General features: G+C 37.3%; 1 protein-coding gene, 1 long non-coding RNA gene and 1 other non-coding gene across 7 annotated transcripts in view; 2 read left to right on the plus strand and 1 right to left on the minus strand.

The window, feature by feature from the left end:
• Positions 1-661: 661 nt before the first annotated feature.
• LOC116416484 (SKI family transcriptional corepressor 1 homolog-B) overlaps positions 662-21,971 on the minus strand; it is a 767,432-nt gene continuing 746,122 nt past the window's right edge. For all 4 annotated transcript variants that reach the window (XM_031925220.1, XM_031925221.1, XM_032601564.1 and 1 more), the window contains one exon: positions 662-902. In XM_031925220.1, the coding sequence (XP_031781080.1) occupies positions 802-902 (101 nt within the window). In that variant the 3' untranslated portion in view covers positions 662-801. The remainder of the gene's footprint in view (positions 903-21,971) is intronic.
• On the plus strand, positions 9,198-9,278 carry LOC116416502. Its single transcript, XR_004226895.1, has one exon. It is a non-coding gene; the product is annotated as a small nucleolar RNA U3 (small nucleolar RNA).
• LOC116416488 overlaps positions 17,992-21,971 on the plus strand; it is a 278,770-nt gene continuing 274,790 nt past the window's right edge. Inside the window, exon 1 of one of the 2 annotated variants that reach the window (XR_004226892.1) lies at positions 17,992-18,206. This is a non-coding gene — a long non-coding RNA (uncharacterized LOC116416488). The remainder of the gene's footprint in view (positions 18,207-21,971) is intronic. The other variant, XR_004226891.1, reaches the window with a different exon arrangement.

A 21,971-nucleotide genomic window follows, 5' to 3' on the forward strand; every position in this document is an offset into this window, starting at 1 on the left:
CGAATGATTTCTAGACACCAAAACCAAGTGCGAAGTACCTCATGCGTTCTCCCAAAAACGCACCCTGTTACGAACATTTCGTTTATCGCGAGCGAATCCTGCTAGTTTTTATTATGTAAATGTGGAGCAATGTCTTAGTGTCTAGAATTGCCGATTACAAGTTATAGGTATAGGTTATGCGAATAATTAGGTCCCCGATGTTAGAGTCTAGAAAATGCGCTTCGAAGCTTTTACTGCATAGACATGCATATCAGTCATGGATAGTGTCTAGGCGTATAAGGTCGCAGCAGTAAACGTAAGTGAGGCAGAATAATTGAGGGGGAGTAATTAAAAAGAAGTAAGTGGGAATAAATACGTGAGAAGGAATAAGTGAGGGGGAGAAAGTGAAAAATAATGAGGGAGAAGAATTAAGAGGGAGTTAGTAAGGAGGAATATTTTCGAACCAGTGCAGCCAACCTATTTTACAATATAGAGAGATACTTTTGTCCCATCAAAAAGTAGACAGCTATTGGCAAGTTCTAGATTCATAAAATGTTAAAAGTTTTATCTAATTTAAGCAGCCAGATCTTAGATTTGCACCCGTTTCAAATCAGAACTTTTCTACTAGGCTCAAGTGCATCATTATTTTATTTTTATTATAATTATTATTTTGCTACAGTGATTTGTCAAATAAATATTTTATTTTATAAATTATTACAAAAAGCTGTAATATTTTAATTTGTTAACCGATGAAGAAATATCATTCGCAAGAGATATTTGGAAATTCGTCATGTTTAGAAGTTTTTTAATTGAGGATAATATTTATTTGATTGAAGTTGGCGAGTCCTGTGTCTGCCGATATAAAGACTCTTCAGGACGGCAATTCGAGCAATTGATATCATCAGCATTCACAGTAGCGATACCTGAAAAATAGATTTTCATGTTGTAACAATATTATCATACAATATTAATGAATTATTAGTCTACTTCAAGATTACTTATACACAAATTTTTAACGTATAAGTAGAAAAATCTTCTTATCACTCGTGCTCGGATAGCGCCGCATAACGCAACGGTTTTGCCTTGTCTAAATGGCGAATTGTATCATCGAGTGAGGTTAGAGGTAAAAGTATTAGTTTATAAGCAAAAGCGTCGCGTAATGAAAAATAAAGTAACACAAAAGCGTTGAGTTATGAAAAAAACGCATTTTTTAAAACAACAAAGTGGCTACATAGTTAGGTCGTAAAAAAAGTTCTATAGGTAATATAGGACTAAAGTCTCTTCGCATGGGATGTAAACCCACCTGCGGGGCTAATCTACGATTCTGGTCTCTTGTTGCATAATATACTGTTATAAATGGCATCTAAACAAACATCTGAAGCCGCAGCTTGCATACCTACATAAAAAGTTTCACATTATTTTCACATGGAAATCATGTAGCTCCCGCATAGTTCTTACATAGTTACCATAAGGTATCTCATGGGAACAACACATAATTTATGTGAGATCTTGCGAAAATTTTTAGTAGGCTCCTAGATGCAACCAGATGGTTTCCAAATGTATATTCAATTGTTTTTACATGGTTAATAAAATTTTAAGATACTTATTAAAAATTTCAAAGAACTTCAACTGTCAATAAGTTACCGTGTGGTTCCGACATGTGTTATTTTGATAACTACACAGAAAAAAGTTTTAACTCTGAAACCACATACCCAAAAAAGCAACATCTGAAATCTCTAAACCTGTTTTATCGACACGTGTCCGCAACGTTCCGAGTCAAGGTTATAAGAAGAACATGTTGATTTGTAATCGGGAGCGTCAGAACTTCCCTACTCGGAAGTTTGTCGCTGGTGGTGGTTCCATCGAACGTCGCAGCGCGCGCGTAGCTTATACGTTCCCGAAAACTAAGGCCAACTTCACAATCGCGTTGATATTAATAAAACGTAATTAAGGAGATTATCGAATAATACAAAATTGATTAATCATCAATAACGAAAAAACTTAATATCAGAGTAATAAATAATTAAGCGTAACAGCGTCGCGACTTTTATAAACTACTTTAGAAATGTTCAAAAGTGCGTGCCCTAGTCTTGTCAATGTCCAAGTGTACAAATAACATGCAGATGGTGTCTAGGTGCCGAGGTCGCCGATGAGGGGGTCTAGGAAGTACGCACCGTAGTTTTTGTTCTCCAGGTATAAAAAGCAATCGTAAATAGCATCCTGCTATACAGGGTCGCCCATGACGGGGTCTAAGAAGTGCGCACCGTTGTGGATTTTAAAGTCTAGGTGTAAAATGCGCTCGTAAATAGCATCCTGCTATACAGGGTCGTCGATAACGGGGTCTAGGAAATGCGCACCGTGGTTCTTATTGTCTAGGTGTAAAATGCGCTCGTAAATGGCATCCTGCTATACAGGGTCGCCAATGACGGGGTCTAAGAAGTGCGCACCGTGGTTTTTAAAGCCTAGGTGTAAAATGCGCTCGTAAATAGCATCCTGCTATACAGGGTCGTCGATAACGGGGTTTAGGAAGTGCGCACCGTGGTTTTTATTTTCTAGGTGTACAATGCGCTCGTAAATGGCATCCTGCTATACAGGGTCGCCGATAACGGGGTCTACGAAGTGCGCACTGTGGTTTTTAATGTCTAGGCGTAAAAACCAATTGCAGACTGGGTCTAGTTGTCCGAGGTCGCCGATGACGGGGTCTAGGAAGTACGTACCGTGGTTTTTAATTATTTAATTATTTTTATTTTGAAAATTTTATAAACAGTGCAGAGCTAGAAGTATTGTTAAAAAATGTATGCACGTGGAGATATCAAGGACAGGTGTACGAGTATGCACATTGGCAAAAAGTACTCTCGGGGAAAAAGTAAGAAGAAAATAAGAAGATTCTTCGGAAAAACTTATTAGGATAAATTCAGTAAGATGTCAGACCTTCAACCTACTCAAGAAATGTGAGTAGTGGAGTGTACGAGAATTCACAGGTAAGTGAACGAGATCGAGTATGGATTTTAATCACTTTTATTTAATACATCTTTTACAGCTTAGAGACTTGACAGAGAATGACTCGTTGTTGGTGCAAGAGTCCTTTTAAATGGTTTGTATTTGTTTGTTTAATTTCTTCCCACCATTGTTCTTTTGTGCTGGCTTTGCTGTACGTGTCGACGACCGGGAGCATAAACATATTACGTTACTCTTTTGTTGCAGGTTTCGAGAAGCTGGAAAACGATTGATATCACAAAACAGGTGACGGATATTATGGCTCATATAACTCCTCCATGCCTGAATTGAAGGACGTCCTCGTCATTCGCTACTAGCCAAAAGACTCGCTCGCTCACACTCGCTCGTAATATCAAAATTGATATTTTTAAGTGACAACTTAATTACAAATAACAAACTCAATATTAACACTTATAGCAAATATATTAAAACATACGATAAATATAATTAAATGTAATAATCAAATGTTATTATAAAATTGAAAAGTAGATTACTTTATATCTTTTTCAAAATATACTAATCAAGGACTCTAATGATCGTTGCATTTCAATCCTAAACTTTTTTAATACAGTAAATACAAAGAAAATGTATTGAAATTTTTAAAATTAATTTCATGAATTTTATTTTATTATGAATTCTATATTATATTCAAAATTATTTTTTTAATAAAAATAATAGAAATTACATATGTGTCTTTGGGGTGCGTTATAGCACGGATTGAAAATTTTTTAATAAAGTTTGATGATTTTAATTTCATCATATTATATTAGTTATAATATTTAGTATACTCAAAAGATTGTAATAATAATAATAGACTTCATTGATTCACTATTTGTAGTGATTACAATATTTCCTCCTTTTCACATGATTTCATATAGTATTTTCTTAACATAGTCATGGTGTGTGCTTGTGTTTTGATGTTTGTAGGTTATGTGCGTGTGGTTTTGTGTGTAAGTGTATGTATGCTCTATTTCATTTCGTGTTTTTGCGTGTGCGTGTGCGTGTGCGTGTTTCTACTGATGTACGTACGCGTGTGTGTAAGTGCTCCGCTACTGTGTCTGTGCGTCTACATGTTCACATTTGTTCTTTTCTGTTTTCTCCCTTTTTCTCTCTTCTTTAGTCCTCCTCCTCTCAATCCCCCGACCTTCACTTCTTATACCTTTCCTCTTCTCCCTGATTATTCCCTCTTTCCTTTTTGACAATTCTTTCTTTTTTCTCATCCCATTTATATAGCTGTCCTTCTATCTCTGCCACCCATTCTTTCTTGTGTTATTTCTCCCTCCTCATTCTTCTCTTCTTCTCTCCTTATCTTTTCCCTCATTATGAGAGCTTTGGCTCTTCTTTCTTCGAAGGATAGCCACTGCTCTAACCGGATTATGTCTCCTTCTCTAATCTCAAGCCCTCCTCTCCCAAATCAATTCCATGTCTTTATTTCTCTTAAAAATAACCTTTTGTATCATCTGTCCTTGTGTCTGCTAGCTCCCATTCCACTCCTTCCATTATATTTTCAAACCAGTCCTTTACTTAGTCTTCTCAGTCCAGTTATTTAGGTGGACTATCAGCCCTCTTTCCCATATCTTACACCTCCCATACCTATTCTCACCTTTCCTGTTTCCTCCAGCTGCCGCCTCTCTCTCTCTCTCTCTCTCTCTCTCTCTCTCTCTCTCTCTCTCTCTCTCCTCCCAGATAAAACCATCCTCCCTTTTTCTCCTTCTCCCGTTTTTCAACACCATTATCTTTGAGTTTTCCGTGTTCAATTCTAGATTTTTCTTCTCTAGTATTTTCTTAAATTTCCTTAGCATCTGCTTTAATCCTGTCACATTGTTTACTAACATCACTACGTCGTCCGCGTACAAAATTTCTTTTTTCCTAGAACTATCCATCCTTCCTGTACCTTACTCAATTCTTTTTTCGTGTCTGCCAACGCTACGTAGAAAAGTGTCGGGCTTAGCAGGCTCCTAATCCTAGTTACGCCATCAACCTCCACACCTTTCTTCTATTCACCTTGTCAAAAGCCGCTCTCATAACCAAAAAAAAAAAAAAAAACGCGTAGACTTTACCTCCCTTCTTTTCCGGTTCTGTTTCTATTGCTTTGCTCAAAATATAAATCGCGTCCGCTGTGCCTCTCCCTTTACTGAAACCCATTTGGGTGTTGTCTAGCTTCTTTTTTTCCCTCTAGCTCCCTTTCCATCTTTTCCCTTATTATTTATGTGTATAATTTGTACCCTCTGTGCATAAGAGTTAATCATCTGTAATTCTTTGCGTCCTCCTTCTTCCCCTTCTTGAATAGCGGGGTTATCAGTCCGGTTTTCCATTCCTCTAGTACGTTTCTCCCTTTCCATATGCTGTTCAGTATCTTTGTTATTTCTTCTATTACCTGTTCCACACCGTATAACCATACCTCATTTTGGAGTCTTTCTGCTCCTAGCGCTTTTCCCTATTTTATTTTTCTAATTACCTTCCTCACTTCGTTTTCGGTAATGTGGTCTTCTTCTCCCAAGTTCCCTTCTTCTTCCTCCGCCCCTTGTGCGTTTGCTCCTACTTATTTCTTTTCCTCTTTTCCCAGTTGTTCTTTGAAATGCTTTAACCATTCATCGTTCTTTATCACACTGCTACATTTTGTTCTTCTTTTTCTACATTTTTAGAATTTTCTCCCAGTTGTGTCTTCTCCCGCTTCTCTTATCCTCTTTTCCATTTCCGCTTCTTTTTTCTTTTCCACTAAAATTCCCTATTCTCTTTTCGCTTCGACGTATTCTTTCCTTCCTACTCCTTTCATCATTGCCTTGCCTAGCTTCCTTACCTCTGCTTTCTGCATTTCCTGTCCCACCATGAGTTTTTCTTTATTTTCCTGCTGTTTCCTTTTTTCTTTCTGACTGCTTTTTCTGATTTCTTCTCAATTCTGGCCATTCTGTTGTCTCTTCTCCATTTTTCAGTTCTTCTCAGAATTGATTTATTGTCCTTTCTTTCCATATTGCCCTTTCTGTATTTTTTTCCCTCCTCTTTCTCGTTTCCCTAGTTTATTTTACCCGTCTCTATCTCCATTGCGTTGTGATTCGATTCTAGCCTGTAAATAATATTAATTTTACTCACCCCTCTTTTTCTTTCCTCATTGGCTATTACGTAATCTATCACTGAGCAGCCTGCCATTCATATGTATGTGTATTCTCCTGTTCTGCCTCCTTCTGTATTTCCGTTCATTATACTTAGGCCCATCTCTCTTATCTTTTTTAGTAGTTCTTTCTCTTCTCTATTTTTCTTTTCATCTTTTGATTCCCTCGTCTCTTCCTTTTTTTCTTCGTCTATTCCACCTCCTTCATATCCTGTTCTTGCATTCTTGTCTTCGCACCATATCATCTTCTCACCTCTGGCTTTCTCCACCATCATTACTATCTCCTTAAAGTTATCTTGTTTTTTCTCTTTTATGTACACCTATCCACCATGTATCTCCCCCCTATTTTTATCCTTGCTCCTATGAATTTAATTGTCTTTTCGTCTATCCACTCTATTCTCTCTGTTTTCTCTCCTAATCTTACCGCCATCACCATTCCTCCTTTCACTATCCCTCTTTTTCCCCCATTTTTCGCGTTCCTTGTTCTGACTTCAAAACACCCTAATTTCTTTTCTCAGAATTTTCCTTCTTTATCGTCTAGCCATGTTTCCTGTAGACAAATTTCATCAAACCCTCTTAGGTAACCTCAGGTAAACTCTCATCTGCTCCCTTTATTCCTGATAAATTCCAGCTAATTCTCATTAAGCCCTTCTAATCTCCTTTCTATCTTTTTGGTGAGTACCGTTGACAGCTCTGTGATCAGTCCTTCTTTTGCACTGCATACTTCAAACTTTCTGCACGGCTCCTAACCTACAAATCTGCTTAGTTTGGCTTTTTACTTGCACGGCGTCTCTCTGTCCTCGCAATCAACATCGTGGCGATATCTGCTGCATCGCAGAAGCAAGATCAAGGCAATTCCACACTGTTTGAGGTCGGTACTTTCACGTTCTCTCCACCATCACTCGATCTAGCCGTAAGAGTCACAACAACTACTCTTCCACTCCGTCGATAACTTATTATTCTTCTACAAATATCTACTTTACCGACTGCTAGTAAGTTATTGACAAAAAATGAGTGCAAATGGTGGAAAGAACGTGAAAGTGATTTTTAAACAATGCAGCAACTGTAAACAATACAGCATAAAGACCCCAAAAAGTGCGAATTTTTTGATCTTTACTATCACGTTAAATGCTTAAACACCACAAACATCAAGATTCGTGGTGAACGACAAGCAGATCATAGCCTGTCCCTCATGCACAGACAATAACAACGTGAAGAGTGATATCAACGCCAAAGGCGCCAAGGTGAGGACCAAATCGAAGTCAACTACAACAACAATAACAAGAGTAACTGTAACAACAACAGCAGGCAGAAAAACTCCTGCGGAGATTTGCAGCCTTCGCAGTGAACTGGCTGAGGTGAAGAGGCGCCAAGAGCAGACCTCGAACAGTGTGGTCGTTGTCATGTGCTTGCACTATACCCGTGACACCTCGCTGCACCTCCTCGCGTACTTAGTAATGAATGCACTTGACCCTACGGTTCTCAGAAGAGATGTGGCATTCGTCAGGACCATGGGGAGGCTTGATGCTACAAACAACACCGCCAGGATTGACGGCAGACTACCACCATTAGCCGTCACCCTCTCCGCAAGTGCGCTTGCACGCTCAATCGTCGTCGCCAAAGCCCGAAAACGCATGCTACACACCAGTGAACTGGATGCAAGCTTGTTGGAGGAGGCAAAAACTCTGAACCCTGACCATCGAGGGCTCATCAACATCGATAAGCTGCTCCCTTCAGGCGTCCATAAGCTGCGTTCGAGGGCTAGGCTGGAGGCAAAGAAGAGGCAAGGTTGCCAAACTTTCATCAGAGATGAGAGACTCTTAATGCGCTGCAACAATGACAGCGAGCGCGCCACCGTCATCACCACAGACGTCGAGCTGAACACTTTTTTAGCCCGGGTTCCGCCCGCTGTCAACATCAACTAACACTGAAGCTACAACTCACACGCATTATTCCACCACACCCACCATCAAGCTCATCTGCCATATCTTCACCTGATACTAAGGTATCTTCCCTGTTCCGTTTTCCTCGGTTTCCCCTGCTTGTGTTTCCCTACTTTTACTATTCTCTTTCCTTTTTTCGATTTTTTATATTTTTTCTAAAATCCCTTGGATTTCCTCTTTTCTCTCCTTCCTTTCTTTCTCTAATTTTCCATCCCAATTCCTCTTATCTACTTCCCTGTCTTCTTCTTCCCTTTGCCACGCCTCCTTTCATTCTTTTCTGTTTCTTTTCTCTTCTTCTTTTATTTTTCCCTCTATCATTTTTAGCCCTTCCTCCATTTTACTGTTAATTTTTTCCTCCAGTACTATGTACCTTTCTTCCCAATTCTCTATCATTCTCTCTCTCTCTCTCTCTCTCTCTCTCTCTCTCTCTCTCTCTCTCTCTCTCTTCCTTTTCCTTATTCATTTTTGTGTTTATCTCCTCTACCTTTTGTAGGATAATGTCCATCATATTCTTTAAAATCCCTGTTATATTTTCTCCCATTTCTTCTTTACCTTGGGGTGACGTTTTTATGTTCCCTCTAGCAAACACGTCCCTTTCCTCTTTGATTTCCCCTGCGCCCTCTGCTCTTTCTTTTTTATTTTTTTCGATGATATCCTCTGGACTTCTATTCTTTGTTCTCAACCCAGTTTCTTCCTTCGACTTTAAACTGTCCTCTAGTTTCATTTGTTTCAAAATATTTCCTGTTTTACTTCTTCCTCTACCTCCTCCCCTTTTCCGCCTCTCGGTGTATCCGCGCTTTTTGAATTTCCTGCTTCTTCTATTGATTTTACTATACTAAGTTGCGGCGTTCTAAACCCTGTTCCTCTGTTCTGCTCCCATATCCCGTTCCGTGTATTATCTATTGTACCTCCGTGTTCGTAACGTTCATCGTATCTTTTCCGTTATCTCAGTTCTTCTCTCTCTCTATTTTCTAACCTCAACTCTCCATCGCTCACTTTATTCTGTCTCTCTCTTTCACAAATTTTTTATCTCTTTCCCTTTAGTCCCTTTCTTTACCTGCTCCCGCCTTCTCTCTCTTTCCTTCCTCTTTATTTCATTTTCTACACTTCCTTAATCACGCAGCAGTTCACACACTCCTTCTCACAATCTAATCCAATATATCACCCCAAAGATCATACTTCACAGAATCATTCCTATAGTATATCTTCACAGACTCTCTACCTCAAGTAGGAGTCGATGTCAAAAGATTGTAAATAGATTATAATAAAAATAAATTCTTAATTTTTATTTATCTATTACTAAACGAATATTTCATTTGAATTGTAAATTTTCAAATACTTTTATGCACTAACAATATTATTGATAAAATTTATGGTAGTAGCTTTAATAAACCCCATCGAAATGTTCGCTCCTTGTCGAAGGCAGCTGCCTTAACACCTTAGCAGCTGACCGGGTGATGGGCTTATGAGAGCAGCACTCCACATAAACGAGCGGAATGCTGCTCTCTAACTAATCAAGCGAACCGCCGTGTCGACCGTGCGGTGCGACCCGTGAGCCGCCAAAAGGAGAACCTGGGTGGCGAGGCGATCTGAAGTTGCATGCGGAAGTGACCTGACCCATCTTTGGCTTCCGCTGACGTGCGAGACGGGAGACCGGAATCTAGCCAATTCTGGTCAATCGGCTTAGGCGAGTGCGTGATATCGAATGACGTCTGCCGGAAACTCTCCAGAGAGCCGAGCACCTTCCTTCGTGGTGGGAGGTTCGAGAGAGCCGAGGTGGACTAGTTCGATAGCGCGTGCTATACGTACCCGGTATGATGTGCCCAGTCTGGTACCGCCTTCAGTCATGTGTTGGGGCCATGCCAGCTGCCCCTATAGACAGGGGGATCCGGGTGGTCGGACACATGCCGGGATAAAGAAAACTACTAAACATGAAGACCAATAACGAACATCAAGAAAATAGACAGGAAATCCTGGAATTGGAAACCCTAAGGGTGCCAACAGCACAAGATGGTGGATATCCAATCCACAAAGCAAGCAGCAGTACCAGCATAGTCAGTGCCATGAGCGCAGCAGAGTACCGGTTCGAGAAGAAGGCACCGGTAGATGAAGAGAGCCAGACTATAAAGGAATGGCTACAAGATCATGCCAGCCTGCGAGACAAGCTACTGGAAATAAGGCGCACGACCAGAGAAATGATGAAAACTCTGGAGAAGCAGAAGAACGTGAATATTACGATTAAGGATGGATTACCTATTATAGCATCCACCATAAACGAAGCTCTCACGACCCTCGACAAGATGGAAGATGCTGCAAAGAGGCAGTCCCCCCAACAACCCAGAGCGGACAATCAAAAGCCTCAGAGGACGACAAAGTCGAAGAAGAGGGAACGGGCATCATCCGACGGAGGAGATGGTACCCCCGCCAAAAAAGACAAGAAAGAAGACAGAAGGGCACCCTCCACGAGCAACAAAACTGCAGAGGCACAAGAGCCTTGGCAACTAGCGGCAGGGAGAAAGGCAAAGAAGAAGGAGCAGAAAAATCAGGAGCAAGACCAGCCTCAACAACTGAGGAAAAAGGCAGAGAGGACCCCGCAGCGGAGAGGAGATGGAGACCGGAACCGGGAAAAACTTACGCCGAGATCTTGGGACAGATCAAGGCAAGAGTAAAGCCGGAGGAGCTGAATACGGAAGTTAAGTATCTCAGCAAGAGAGGGCGGCGTTCTGATTGGCGTAGGTAAGAGTGATGATAAAATGGAATCACTTAAAACGGCCATCCAAACCGCCATTGGAAAGGCAGGCACAGTCAGGGGAAAGATCTCCAAAATCACACTGGAAATTAGGGACATCGACAGTCTTACGACGCAGGACGATGTCCGCAGTGCTATCACAGCCGAAACGGGCGAAGAAGATGCCAAAGTCCATCTGTTCGAGCCGAACACGAGGGAGCAGAGGGTGGCAGTGGCAGAAATAAATCAGATTAAGGCCACCGCTCTGTTCAAAAAAGGGAAGATCCGTATCTGCTGGATAAACTGCCGAGTGAGGGTTCGCGCGAACCCCACGCGATGTTATCGCTGCCTCGGTTACGGACACGTAAAGGCGAGATATAAAGGACCCGACAGGAGCGTCAACTGCTGGAAGTTTGGCGCGATTGGGCACAAGGCAGCATTATGCACTGTGCCAACCCAACAAAGGAGGTGTTTCTTATGCAAGGTGTTCTTATTTAAAATCCCATGGTTCTCAAGATATCGATGATTGAAATTTTTTAGATTTCTTGTATCTAAAACTAAACGGTCAAACGCTTCCAAAAAATATTTAGTAGTTTACGATAACGAAAATTAATCGCTTTTGAAATTTCAAGTGATTTTGTTGATGGGTTCATGAGTTATGAGCCAATCTCTAAAAGCCGATTTTTCTCTTCAATGTTTGCTTACTTCTAGAGGAATCTTTGTAATAGTAAAACTTGTCACTCTCTCAAAAATAGGTTCAAAATCTATTTTGAGGTTTGTACAGTTCGAATCACATGTTTTTACAAAATGTTCGTATGGATGTGTGTGTTATAGTGTACGTATACCGCAATATATTCGAATCGAGGCTATGAGTGACTGTATGACTTGCTGAAGGGAAAGTATATATCGTAAAAGAGACACGTAGATATACTTTATCGATTTTACAGACTATTTGTATATTCTTTCCCTTTGTATTTATAAATTTAAAAGAAAATATGAATTTACATTACGTCCAAAAAAGTAGATACTCGGATCTTTACCAATACTCATATAGAGTACATGCATCTAAACTCTTAAATTGTTAGAAGAATATCATACATCCGTACAGATTTTCTAGAAAACATGTAATTATCTCCCACTAGCGAAATAGGAGGAAGCTAAGTGCGAATGACTTGGCAGCGGTTTTTTCCAATATCAAAAGATTCTAATAATAATATTAATTTTGACACAATTGCTGGAATTCCAATCATAAGAAACGTTACTCACGTAATGAAATTTGCAGAACTTAAATTAAATTTTGATAAAATTAATTTTGAAGAACTTGAGGTTTTATATACAGAAAGACTTAGTTAAGAACTACAATTAGGGGTGCGAGTACCCGAAAAACTCGAGTTGAGTCAAGTCGAGTTTTTTTTCGAGTTTGAGTTAAGTACTCGAAAAAATTGAATACCCGAACTTATCAAGTTACTCGAGTTTTCCGAGCTACTCGCTATTTCGATCTACTCGAGTTTTCCTAAGTACCAGAAAAATTGTTGTCCTTACCAAGTATAATATAGATAATAAAATAATAAGTTTAGCGAATAAAACAACTGATAATTGTATTCATCGTTATAAAAATCGACCCGATGGATGCGGATAACAATGACATTTTTTTAACGAATTTGGAACATAATACATTAAAGTTGTATTTACATTTTATTAAAATATATTGAAATATTTATCAAATATCGTATAATTTTTATAATAAAATAATGAGGGCCAGTGGAACCAGTAAAACTCTGGCTGTGATCTCCAATATTTTTGTTTTTCAATAATTTCATTTAAACAAAATTTTTTTTTAATTGTTAAAAAATAAAAATTTTGGAGCTCACAGCTAGAGTTTTTGTGTTATCATCCTGATGGTAACACCAGTACTGGCCCTCATTATGTGAAATTTATAAATTAAATTAAAATTAAACAACTTATAATAAATAAATTAAAGGTTACAAATTTTGAATGATTATCACCTGATTATCACCTGATTATCATCAACATTTTATCTCACATAAACGCATATTTATAACTATCAGCTTTATTAAAAATACTGAGCCGAAATCACCTGATTATCAGCTGATTATCAGTTGATTGTCATCTGATTTTTTTCAGTAGGAGTGTCGGTAACACAGGTTACTATATGTGTTAATTTTTTTTGCAAATTAATTGCGTCTTTTTAGCGTGATCTTCTGTTATTTTAACTTAAATGCGTTACATACTTCTTAAAAGAGTCAATGTATTTCAAAAGAAAATTCAGATTATCGGTTTAAGATTTTAAGGAATATTTTTAAAAAGTTGCAATATGCAATGCTAAGTAATTAACATTTTTATTAACTTAGAAAGATTATCAAATATTTCCTAATATTTTATCAATATATTTTATTCTAACTTAATAAAAATATATATATATATATATATATATATATATATATATATATATATTTCTAATATATTTTAAGAATAATTAAGGAAATGTATTGAAAACCTTGTGATATTATTATATTTGTACGGAACATTCTAGAATATAAAGAGAAAATATAATTTTTTAAAGTTGTATAGTATATTTCGAAACAATTGCGCAGAATAAGCGATTCCCGCACGCTTCGCTCGGGTGACAAAACACCCGTGCGAGGATCGCTTATTCCGTGCTCATGTATTGAACTGTATTTTTTGACGAGTGGTGCGCTAAAAACGTGGTTTTCATGGGAATTATTTTTTGTGTAGTAAATGCGAAACAACACTTCCATATATAGCAACGGGATGTCTCGTGCCATGTTATTTGTTTCGCGCACTAGTTTAGAATCTTGTGCTTCGCGTACAGAATACGAGCCTGAAAAACCGCATTTCGCGCAAAGAGTGTTAGAAAAATATTTTGTAATATTTGATGCTATATTTGTTAAGCTCTGTCAATTTGAGAAACTTTGTTTTACCGTCCTATTGTCCTAAATTTTTACGTACAAACTCAAAATAAACGATATTTTTCCAAAATAAACGATAATACGAATTCTCCTAATAGCACATAATATTTCAAAAAATTTGTATATCATAAAATATTTTAGAAACATTTTTAAAACAATTCAAAACTGTAAAATAAACATTTTTATAAAATTGTAACTCTCTCTTCCGCAATACATTATAAATATATCTATGTATCATTTCATACGTTATTTCAGCTGCAAGGTAAGTGAGAGAGTAGAAAGCCTAGCTAGCGAACCCAGAGTGAGAGAGAGAGAGAGAGAGAGAGAGAGAGAGAGAGAGAGAGAGCCGCGAGCGTGTGTGAGTGTGTCGCCAAGAGTGAGTGCGAGGCCACAAGGCATCTCCCTTGCTGCCCAGCGTAGGCCACGGTCATCCGCTTTGCGCCATTTCAGTCGAGCCACGAGGCATCCTTGCGAACCTGCATGAGGGCGAATGTAAGTACCCACTTGATCGCTGTTCGCTCTCTCTCTCTCTCTCTCTCTCTCTCTCTCTCTCTCTCTCTCTCTCTCTCTCTCTCAGGTTGAATTACTACTATTCACGCCTGTCCTCCTTGACCGACGTTGCAGAGATCTGGAGAGAGCTTGGGAATCTTGGTATTACTACTTCTAAAACTCCTTCACCTGCTCGGTTCTCTCCGGATGCTCTCAACGAACACTTTAGCTCCATCTCAAATGACCCTCAAGCTCCATCTGTTGAGGAGTATCTGCGAACCTTGGAGAGTCTGGACCTCCCTGAACACATCATCTTCAGGGAAATCACAGAATCGGACGTGTCGGCTGCAGTAACACACTTTAACACCCAGGCCAGAGGAAGTGATGGCATCCCACAGGTTGTAGTTTCTAAAGCACTGCCAATACTCGCTCCCTTACTCTGTCAAATTTTCAACCTGTCTCTGAGCGAGGCACGCTTTCCCTCCGCCTGGAAATCATCGCTCGTAAGAGCACTAAATAAAGTCAACTCTCCAACAGCTGTAACTGACTACCGTCCGATCTCTCTACTCTGTTTCCTGTCCAAGGCGCTGGAGTGGCTGGTGCACAAGCAAATTTCTGAATATCTTGAAACAAGGCTTTACCTTGACAACTTCCAAAGTGGCTTTCGCACTGGCCACAGCACGCAGTCTGGCTTGATTAAGCTGACTGATGATGTCAGGCTTGGGATGGACAGGAAGAAAGTCACTCTGCTACTTCTATTTGACTTCAGCAAGGCATTTGATACAGTGTGTCACATCAGGCTGCTCGGAAAGCTATCCTCTTTCGGCTTCTCCAAGCAGGTCATCCGCTTGTATCTTACCTTTCCGGAAGAGAACAGGCCGTCATTGGTGACAACAACGAACTCTCAACATTCCTATCACTAAACACCGGTGTCCCACAGGGGTCAGTTTTGGGCCCCTTGTTGTTCGCGTTGTACATCAATAACATTGGCTTCTGCCTCGATTCAGATGTATCTCATCTAATCTACGCGGATGACTTGCAAATCTACTGCCAATGCCCCCTTGAGGAGCTCGACTCCTGTTCTGTCAGGACTAAGGCAATCGTCCTGGGTTCCCCCTACTATATCAATGCTCTTCCCTCTACTGCCAACACCTATATAAATATAGGGGGAGCCCAGGTCGACTACGAATCATCTGTACGCAATCTGGGGTTGGTGCTCGATTCCAAACTATCATGGAAAGAGCTCTACTTTTTTCGGAAGAGCACTAACTTCAAATTGCGCCAACATTTAGTGCAAGCACTCCTGTTTCCCATCATCGACTACTGTTCACTGGCTTACTGTGACCTGACGCAAGAACGCGAACTGAAGCTTTAGAGGCTTGTCAACACGGGGATCCGTTATATCTACGGTGTAAGGAGGGACGAGCACATCTCCCCTTATAGGCGTGAGTTGCAATGGCTTACCACCGCAGGACGTAGGAAATACTTTATGGCATGTTTTCTTAGAAAAATCTTTAACACCTCAGTACCCTCTTACTTATTAGCCTATTTTGATTTCCACGTCGCGTTCAGGCCTGTGAGGGGTGAGGTGACCCCCCTGGACATACCGCCCTGCAAGACGGAGACGCTGAAGAACTCATTTTTCATCAGCGCTTCCTACCTCTGGAACAGCCTTCCATCTCACCTACGTAACACCCTGTCCATATCACACTTTAAACAGGCGGCTAAAAATCACTTCTTCAATTTGGAAAATACACAAACATGACGCAAACATTTCATCTCATGAACACACTTTCATCTCATCTCACTTAATTCCATTACTCACTTTCACACTTACACCCTGACACAACAATTATTATCTTTATTTCACCAAACTACTATAATGTATATGTACAACATAATGTACAAAAATAAAACCAATCTCTCTCTCTCTCTCTCTCTCTCTCTCTCTCTCTCTGTATTAGGCCCTGCTTCGCCTCTCTCTTGCCTCGCGCTGCATTTGTACCCTGTTTTGCGTTAAATAAAGCTAACTCTGATTTCAACTTGCTCTGCGTTATTTCGCTCCTGACTCTGTACATTTCCCAGCGCTCGCCTCACACACACACACACACACACATATATATATATATTACTCGCGACTAAGCTGCGCAGCATAGACTCACGACGCCCCCGCGGGCTCACGTGCTCGAGGACGAACACGTACAGTATACTGCGCTACGGGTCAGGCTTCGTACAGCCTACAAGAAGCCTGCAATGAGCTGCTGCATTTACTCCTCTCGCTATACGATAGATCAGTGGATACGCTACTGATTTCTTATACACGGGCTAAAGAACCCCGTTATAAAATATATAACCCACAAATTTATAAAATATTTTTAAAATATGTGATAGTAAATATTGTAAGGGAAATATTGAGAAATATTTTAGGAATATTTAAAAAAAATATATTTTCGTTTAATTCGGGCATATTTTGTGAAAGATATATTATAATGTTGCACAAATATTTTATCAAAATATTTGTATAAATCGCTATAAAATACATCTAAAACATATTTTTAAATATTTTGTAAATATTGCTTAGAAATATTTTAATTTTGTTCCCAAAATATATTCAAAGGAAATATTATAAAAAATGTTATAAACATTTTAAAATAATGTTCTTTAAAAATATTTTAAAGGGTTAATAAAATATTTTGAATAAATATTTAACTACAAGAGTTTGATACATTTTCTTTCAAAGATTTTATAATGTTGCATTCATATTTTATTAAAATATGTACATAAATCGTTATAAAATGTATCTTAAAACATTTTAAAATATTTTATAAATTTTTACAAGAAACATTTTAATTTGGTTTACAAAAAAATATAGGAATAAAATATTATAAAAAATTTTAAAAACATTTAAAAATTATGATTTTTAGACATATTTTGTAAGGCTAGTTTTGAATAGATATTGGATTACGAGATTAAGATAAATTTTCTTTTCAAGATTTTAGAATATTTTATAAATATAACGCAGATACTTTTTTTATTTGGTAGAGGCAAAATTTATTGATAAAATATTTTGATTAATTTTTAAAATCTTTCCAAGTCATATTACTCAGCATTATTTAACAATATTCATAAAACAATTTTTAGAAATGTAAAATTACAAGATTATAATAAATTTTTTCAGAAATAATTTTAAATATTTTATAAACATTTAAAGATTTTTTTTTTATATATATAAGTCGAGATAAATAAGAGACTACATTCGGGTAATGCATGTTTTTTTTTATTTTGTTTCCTACTTAAGTAAGCCTTGTAATAGTAATTTTTAGAGTTTGTGTAAAAACATTTAGGACGTGTGTTTTGATCCATTTTAAGCAGAAATGTAGTGGTTTTGTAAAATATCCGCACGGACAGATGTATGTGTGTGACAATGTGTGTGTGTTCGTTCACAGATGCCTATATCTCAGCTTCTACTTATTAGTGGATTTTAATCCACTAAGTCTTGTTTTCTTTGTTTTTACTGTAGCATAATGGAAAAGTAGTCCGTTTTTTTACATTTTGTTAACGCGTTTTTTTTTTAATAGAGATTTTTGAGTTTTCAGATTTTAGTTTTTAGGCACGACCGCGATACGGAAGTGCCTTATAGTTTTGTCATCGAAAATTGTGTGAGATGCGACAATGTTTATTTTAAATTGTTTTAACAATGTTTCTAAAATATTTTAAAATATACAACTCTTTCGAAATTTTATTAGGGTATTGAGCGGCGAGCGCAGCGGCGCAAGAAAAGGAGTTCGACGCAGCTGCGGCGCGGCGCGCGCATTGGAATATGCTTGTGAATGATTTTTGTATATAGGAGAGAATGTAAATATGCAAGTATGAATGTGATAGTTTTTTCGGCACGATACCCGCTCTCTCCGCTGCCTTTATAAGGACTCGTACGGGCTATCTGAGCTCACTAGCCAAAGCGCAACTAAAGCGCCTAGTCCCTGAACTTGAGCAACATATGCCTTGAGCAGGTAAAAGACTTAGAATATTTTCGTATATTTCTAAAACTTGTAAAATGTTCATATTTCCAAAAGACTTATAAATTTAGCTTGTCAAACCTGATAACGCCATTTACGCGTATCAGGTAGAAAAACTCAGAATTATTTCGAATCGTTTATATACTTAGAAAATCATGATCCAAAGCCAATTACGCAAAATAAAGCGTATTGAATTATAACTAGATTTAAAATTAAAGCGAATATGTATGTAAATGTATTTCTGTCTCGAGAATACTTGCAATTTACGCAATATTCTATCAAAAAAGACTAATTATTAAATACATTACATTTATTAAAAAAAATTACATACTATTATTATTGTAATAACTTTCCTCTACCTGGTATCCCAGACCTACAACATATTATAAAAATATACTACTCCCCATTGCAAAATCTCACGTGTGATCTTACATAAGATCTCACCTGAGATCTCACCTGAGATCTCATACCAAAATCTTATCTGTAATTTTGGTCCGGAAGCTGCTGGATCCTCTTATTTAATAAAAAATAAGGTTTTTAATATTGGAACCGCGACCGATCGTAATAAACTTTGACATGCATATGTTTTCTGATTCTGAATTCGAAAAAATTATTTTTTTCGCGATTCTGGCCATATTATAGCCATTTTTCGATTTTCGAAGAAATATGTTCACTTTTCTGATAAAATAATTTATACAATATATTCAACAACAGTGTATCTAAAAGAGCATAAAATTTTCTACTTTTTCCCACAAGATTTTCCAGATTGACCGTTCCGTTTAATTTTTATGATAAATATGGTGATTTAAAAAAAAATGTAATATTTCCAAATAAACAAACGTTTTTAAAAAATTCATGACAATTAAAAACGATAATACCTATTTGCTATAAAAATTTGAAATCATTTTGATGACTAGTTTTCTAGATAAAATCAAAAACTAAAAAAAATGGGTTCTCTATGTCGTACGATAACAAGAGTAAAAAGGCTTTAATTAAGTTGAAATTTTGGGAAAATATCGATTTTTTTACCACCTTAGCTTGGTTCTTTTTGCAGCTTATAAAACCATTTAGTTTAAAAGATATTAGGATTCAAATTCTTTGTCTTTCACCCCATATACCCTGTACAACTGAAAATTACTATTTTTGTTAAACCTTATAACTCGCTAACTAAAGTTTAGAATGTTTCGAGAAACTTTATAATTTTATGAGGTTATGAGTACCCTATGGTATTTAAAATATTGAGGTTTACATTTTTTCATGAAAATTATATGATTTAATATTGTCATGAAAAACGTCCATATGTATGTGCTGTAACGTTCCATTAGCGACAATAGGTCGATACTTTCCAGTTTCATAAGGTTTTCTCTTGTATTTGTGTTCTAAGCACAATTTTCATTGGCTAATATAGTTTGGTATAAGTTCATTCATGGTAAGCGTATACAATTTTTTCTTTTTCAAAATGAGCTTTTTCAAATTGTTTCCTGAATTCCGTTATGGGTTCTATTATGATACTCCTCAAGCTTTTTAAGCAAATTATTTTTGTCACGGGTGTATAATTATTTGTTTTAATTAACTTCAGTTTTTTATTGAAATTTTCTAGCATCGCTCTGTAAGCGATGATTTCCAAATCCTCAATTGTGAAGTCAATTCTGTATTGTTTATTTGGTTTTACATTTTCATTTGGGAAATTTTAACAATTGTGTTTTCGCTTCATCCTTATTAATCTTTACTATGTACTGAATCTCGAGCTTATCTTTATTTATTTTTACACCGTAATCTCTTCCTGATTTTATTATAAGACTGTAACTAAATGCATCAATATTTTTATCTGTTATATAGGCAATGAAAATACTGGATTTTTCTCATCAGTGCGGGCCGTCCCAGTGTCATCGCTGGGGTCTTTCCTTAATTCGGTGTGCTGTTATATCTGAGGCTTGGGAAACCATTAAGAGTGAATCATTATCTTCTTCCTGATTATTAATTTCTATTCTACTTAGGGCGTCAGCCTCATAATTTTATCATCCTTTTTTGTATTTAATTTCATAGTCATATTCTTCTAGCTTCATTATCCACCAAATTAAACGCGAATTCAGTGTTTTAAAGACCAGAGCCAAGTTAGCGGTTTATGATCTGTTTTCATTGTACATTTTTTTCCGTATATGTATGTCGGCATGCCTCAACTATAGCTAGTAGTTCTTTTTCAATAGTTAAATAGTTTTTCTTGGCCGAATTTAAGGTTCGTGAAAAACATGATATTTATTTATCCTGAGATAAAACGGCGCTAATTGCGACATTTGACGCATCTGTTGTAATAGTGAATGTTTTTGTAAAATCTGGGTAAGTATTCGTGCATTGACGATGAATTATTTTAGTTTATTGAATGCTTCTATGTATTGTCCGTCTTGTATGTTTATATTTTCTTTTTTCTTAAGCACTTTCGTTAATGGTTTTGATATTTTGGCATAGTTTTTTTATAAATCTCCTATAAAATCCTGTTAATCCAAAATATGCTTTAATTTCGTCTTGTGTTTTTGGGATGGGATATTCTACAATGGCTTTGATTTTATTTATTTTTTTTTTTGATTAATTTCTCCTGGTGTAATTATATGCCCTAAAAAGGATACCTGTTGTCTTAAAAATTGGCTTATATCGAGTTGTACTTCTAAACCATATTCCCGATGTTCTTCAAATATTACTTTTAGATGCTGTAGATTCTCTTGAAGCGATTTTGAAAATATAACTATATCGTCCGTGTATAAAAAACAGAATTTGTGCAAATATTTTCTGAGAATTTTGTGTTACGTCATAAGTTAAATAAGAGAATATAAAAAAAATTTTAATAAAATAAATGAAGACGCAGCTGCGTGACAAAAAAAAAAAAATATTTTTCCTAGGGCTTAAGCGCAGGCGGGCGTCTGGACTGTGCAATTAGGCAGTCCGTAGAAATAGCCATTAAGAGCGCGCGAAGCTACAGCGATTGGGATCGGCATATGACGGGCAGCGGCCCTGTCGTAAGATTTGTACGTAGCCGGGGAAATAGTGAGCGACAATCTGGTGCCTCAAGTTTTTCAGTCTTTGCTACTCAGAATGCGAAGCTGTGCAAAGCAAATTTTAAATTTTAAAAGTAGAATATTCATAATAAAATAAATAGAAAATTAGATTCATATAAAGTATGGAGAGTTGAAAAGTAATAAGCTGCAACTGTGCATATTTTATTTATTTCAAAGATGTAGAATACGTATTCGTGGCGTGGAAAGAAATGTATACTCGTACAGATTTTACGATTTGTTTTTAGTTTAAATAGATAGTTTATAAGAAACTAGTTAAAAACAGCAGCTAGGTTATAATAATAATATTAAGTTTAAATAATAATAAAATATTGTAATGAAGATTTGAAAATTTTAAATATTCAGTTATGATAAATTTGAATTGATTGCGATAGTAAATTAAAATCATAGTTGATAATTATTGTTATATATAAGCAAATAATGTGAAATTTACAAATAAATATAATAAGACAAATAAAAAAGTTAGAAACAGTACAGGGAGAGTCATCTAGCGGGAAACCGACAAGGCTAGGAAAGTAGCGTGGGTGGAACCGTAGGTGGAGCGGAAGAAGACCGGAAGTGGCGGCAGCCAAGCGGAAAGGAGCGACGCTATTGGTCGTTGACAGATATAGAGGGCGCAGATGCAGACCCAAAGGGATGGGCCTGTGGGAAAAATCGATTTGGAAAGGGAAAAGATGCGACGCGGGGGCAC

Source organism: Nasonia vitripennis (assembly GCF_009193385.2).
Source record: "Nasonia vitripennis strain AsymCx chromosome 2 unlocalized genomic scaffold, Nvit_psr_1.1 chr2_random0007, whole genome shotgun sequence".
NCBI classification, from domain to species: domain Eukaryota; kingdom Metazoa; phylum Arthropoda; class Insecta; order Hymenoptera; family Pteromalidae; genus Nasonia; species Nasonia vitripennis.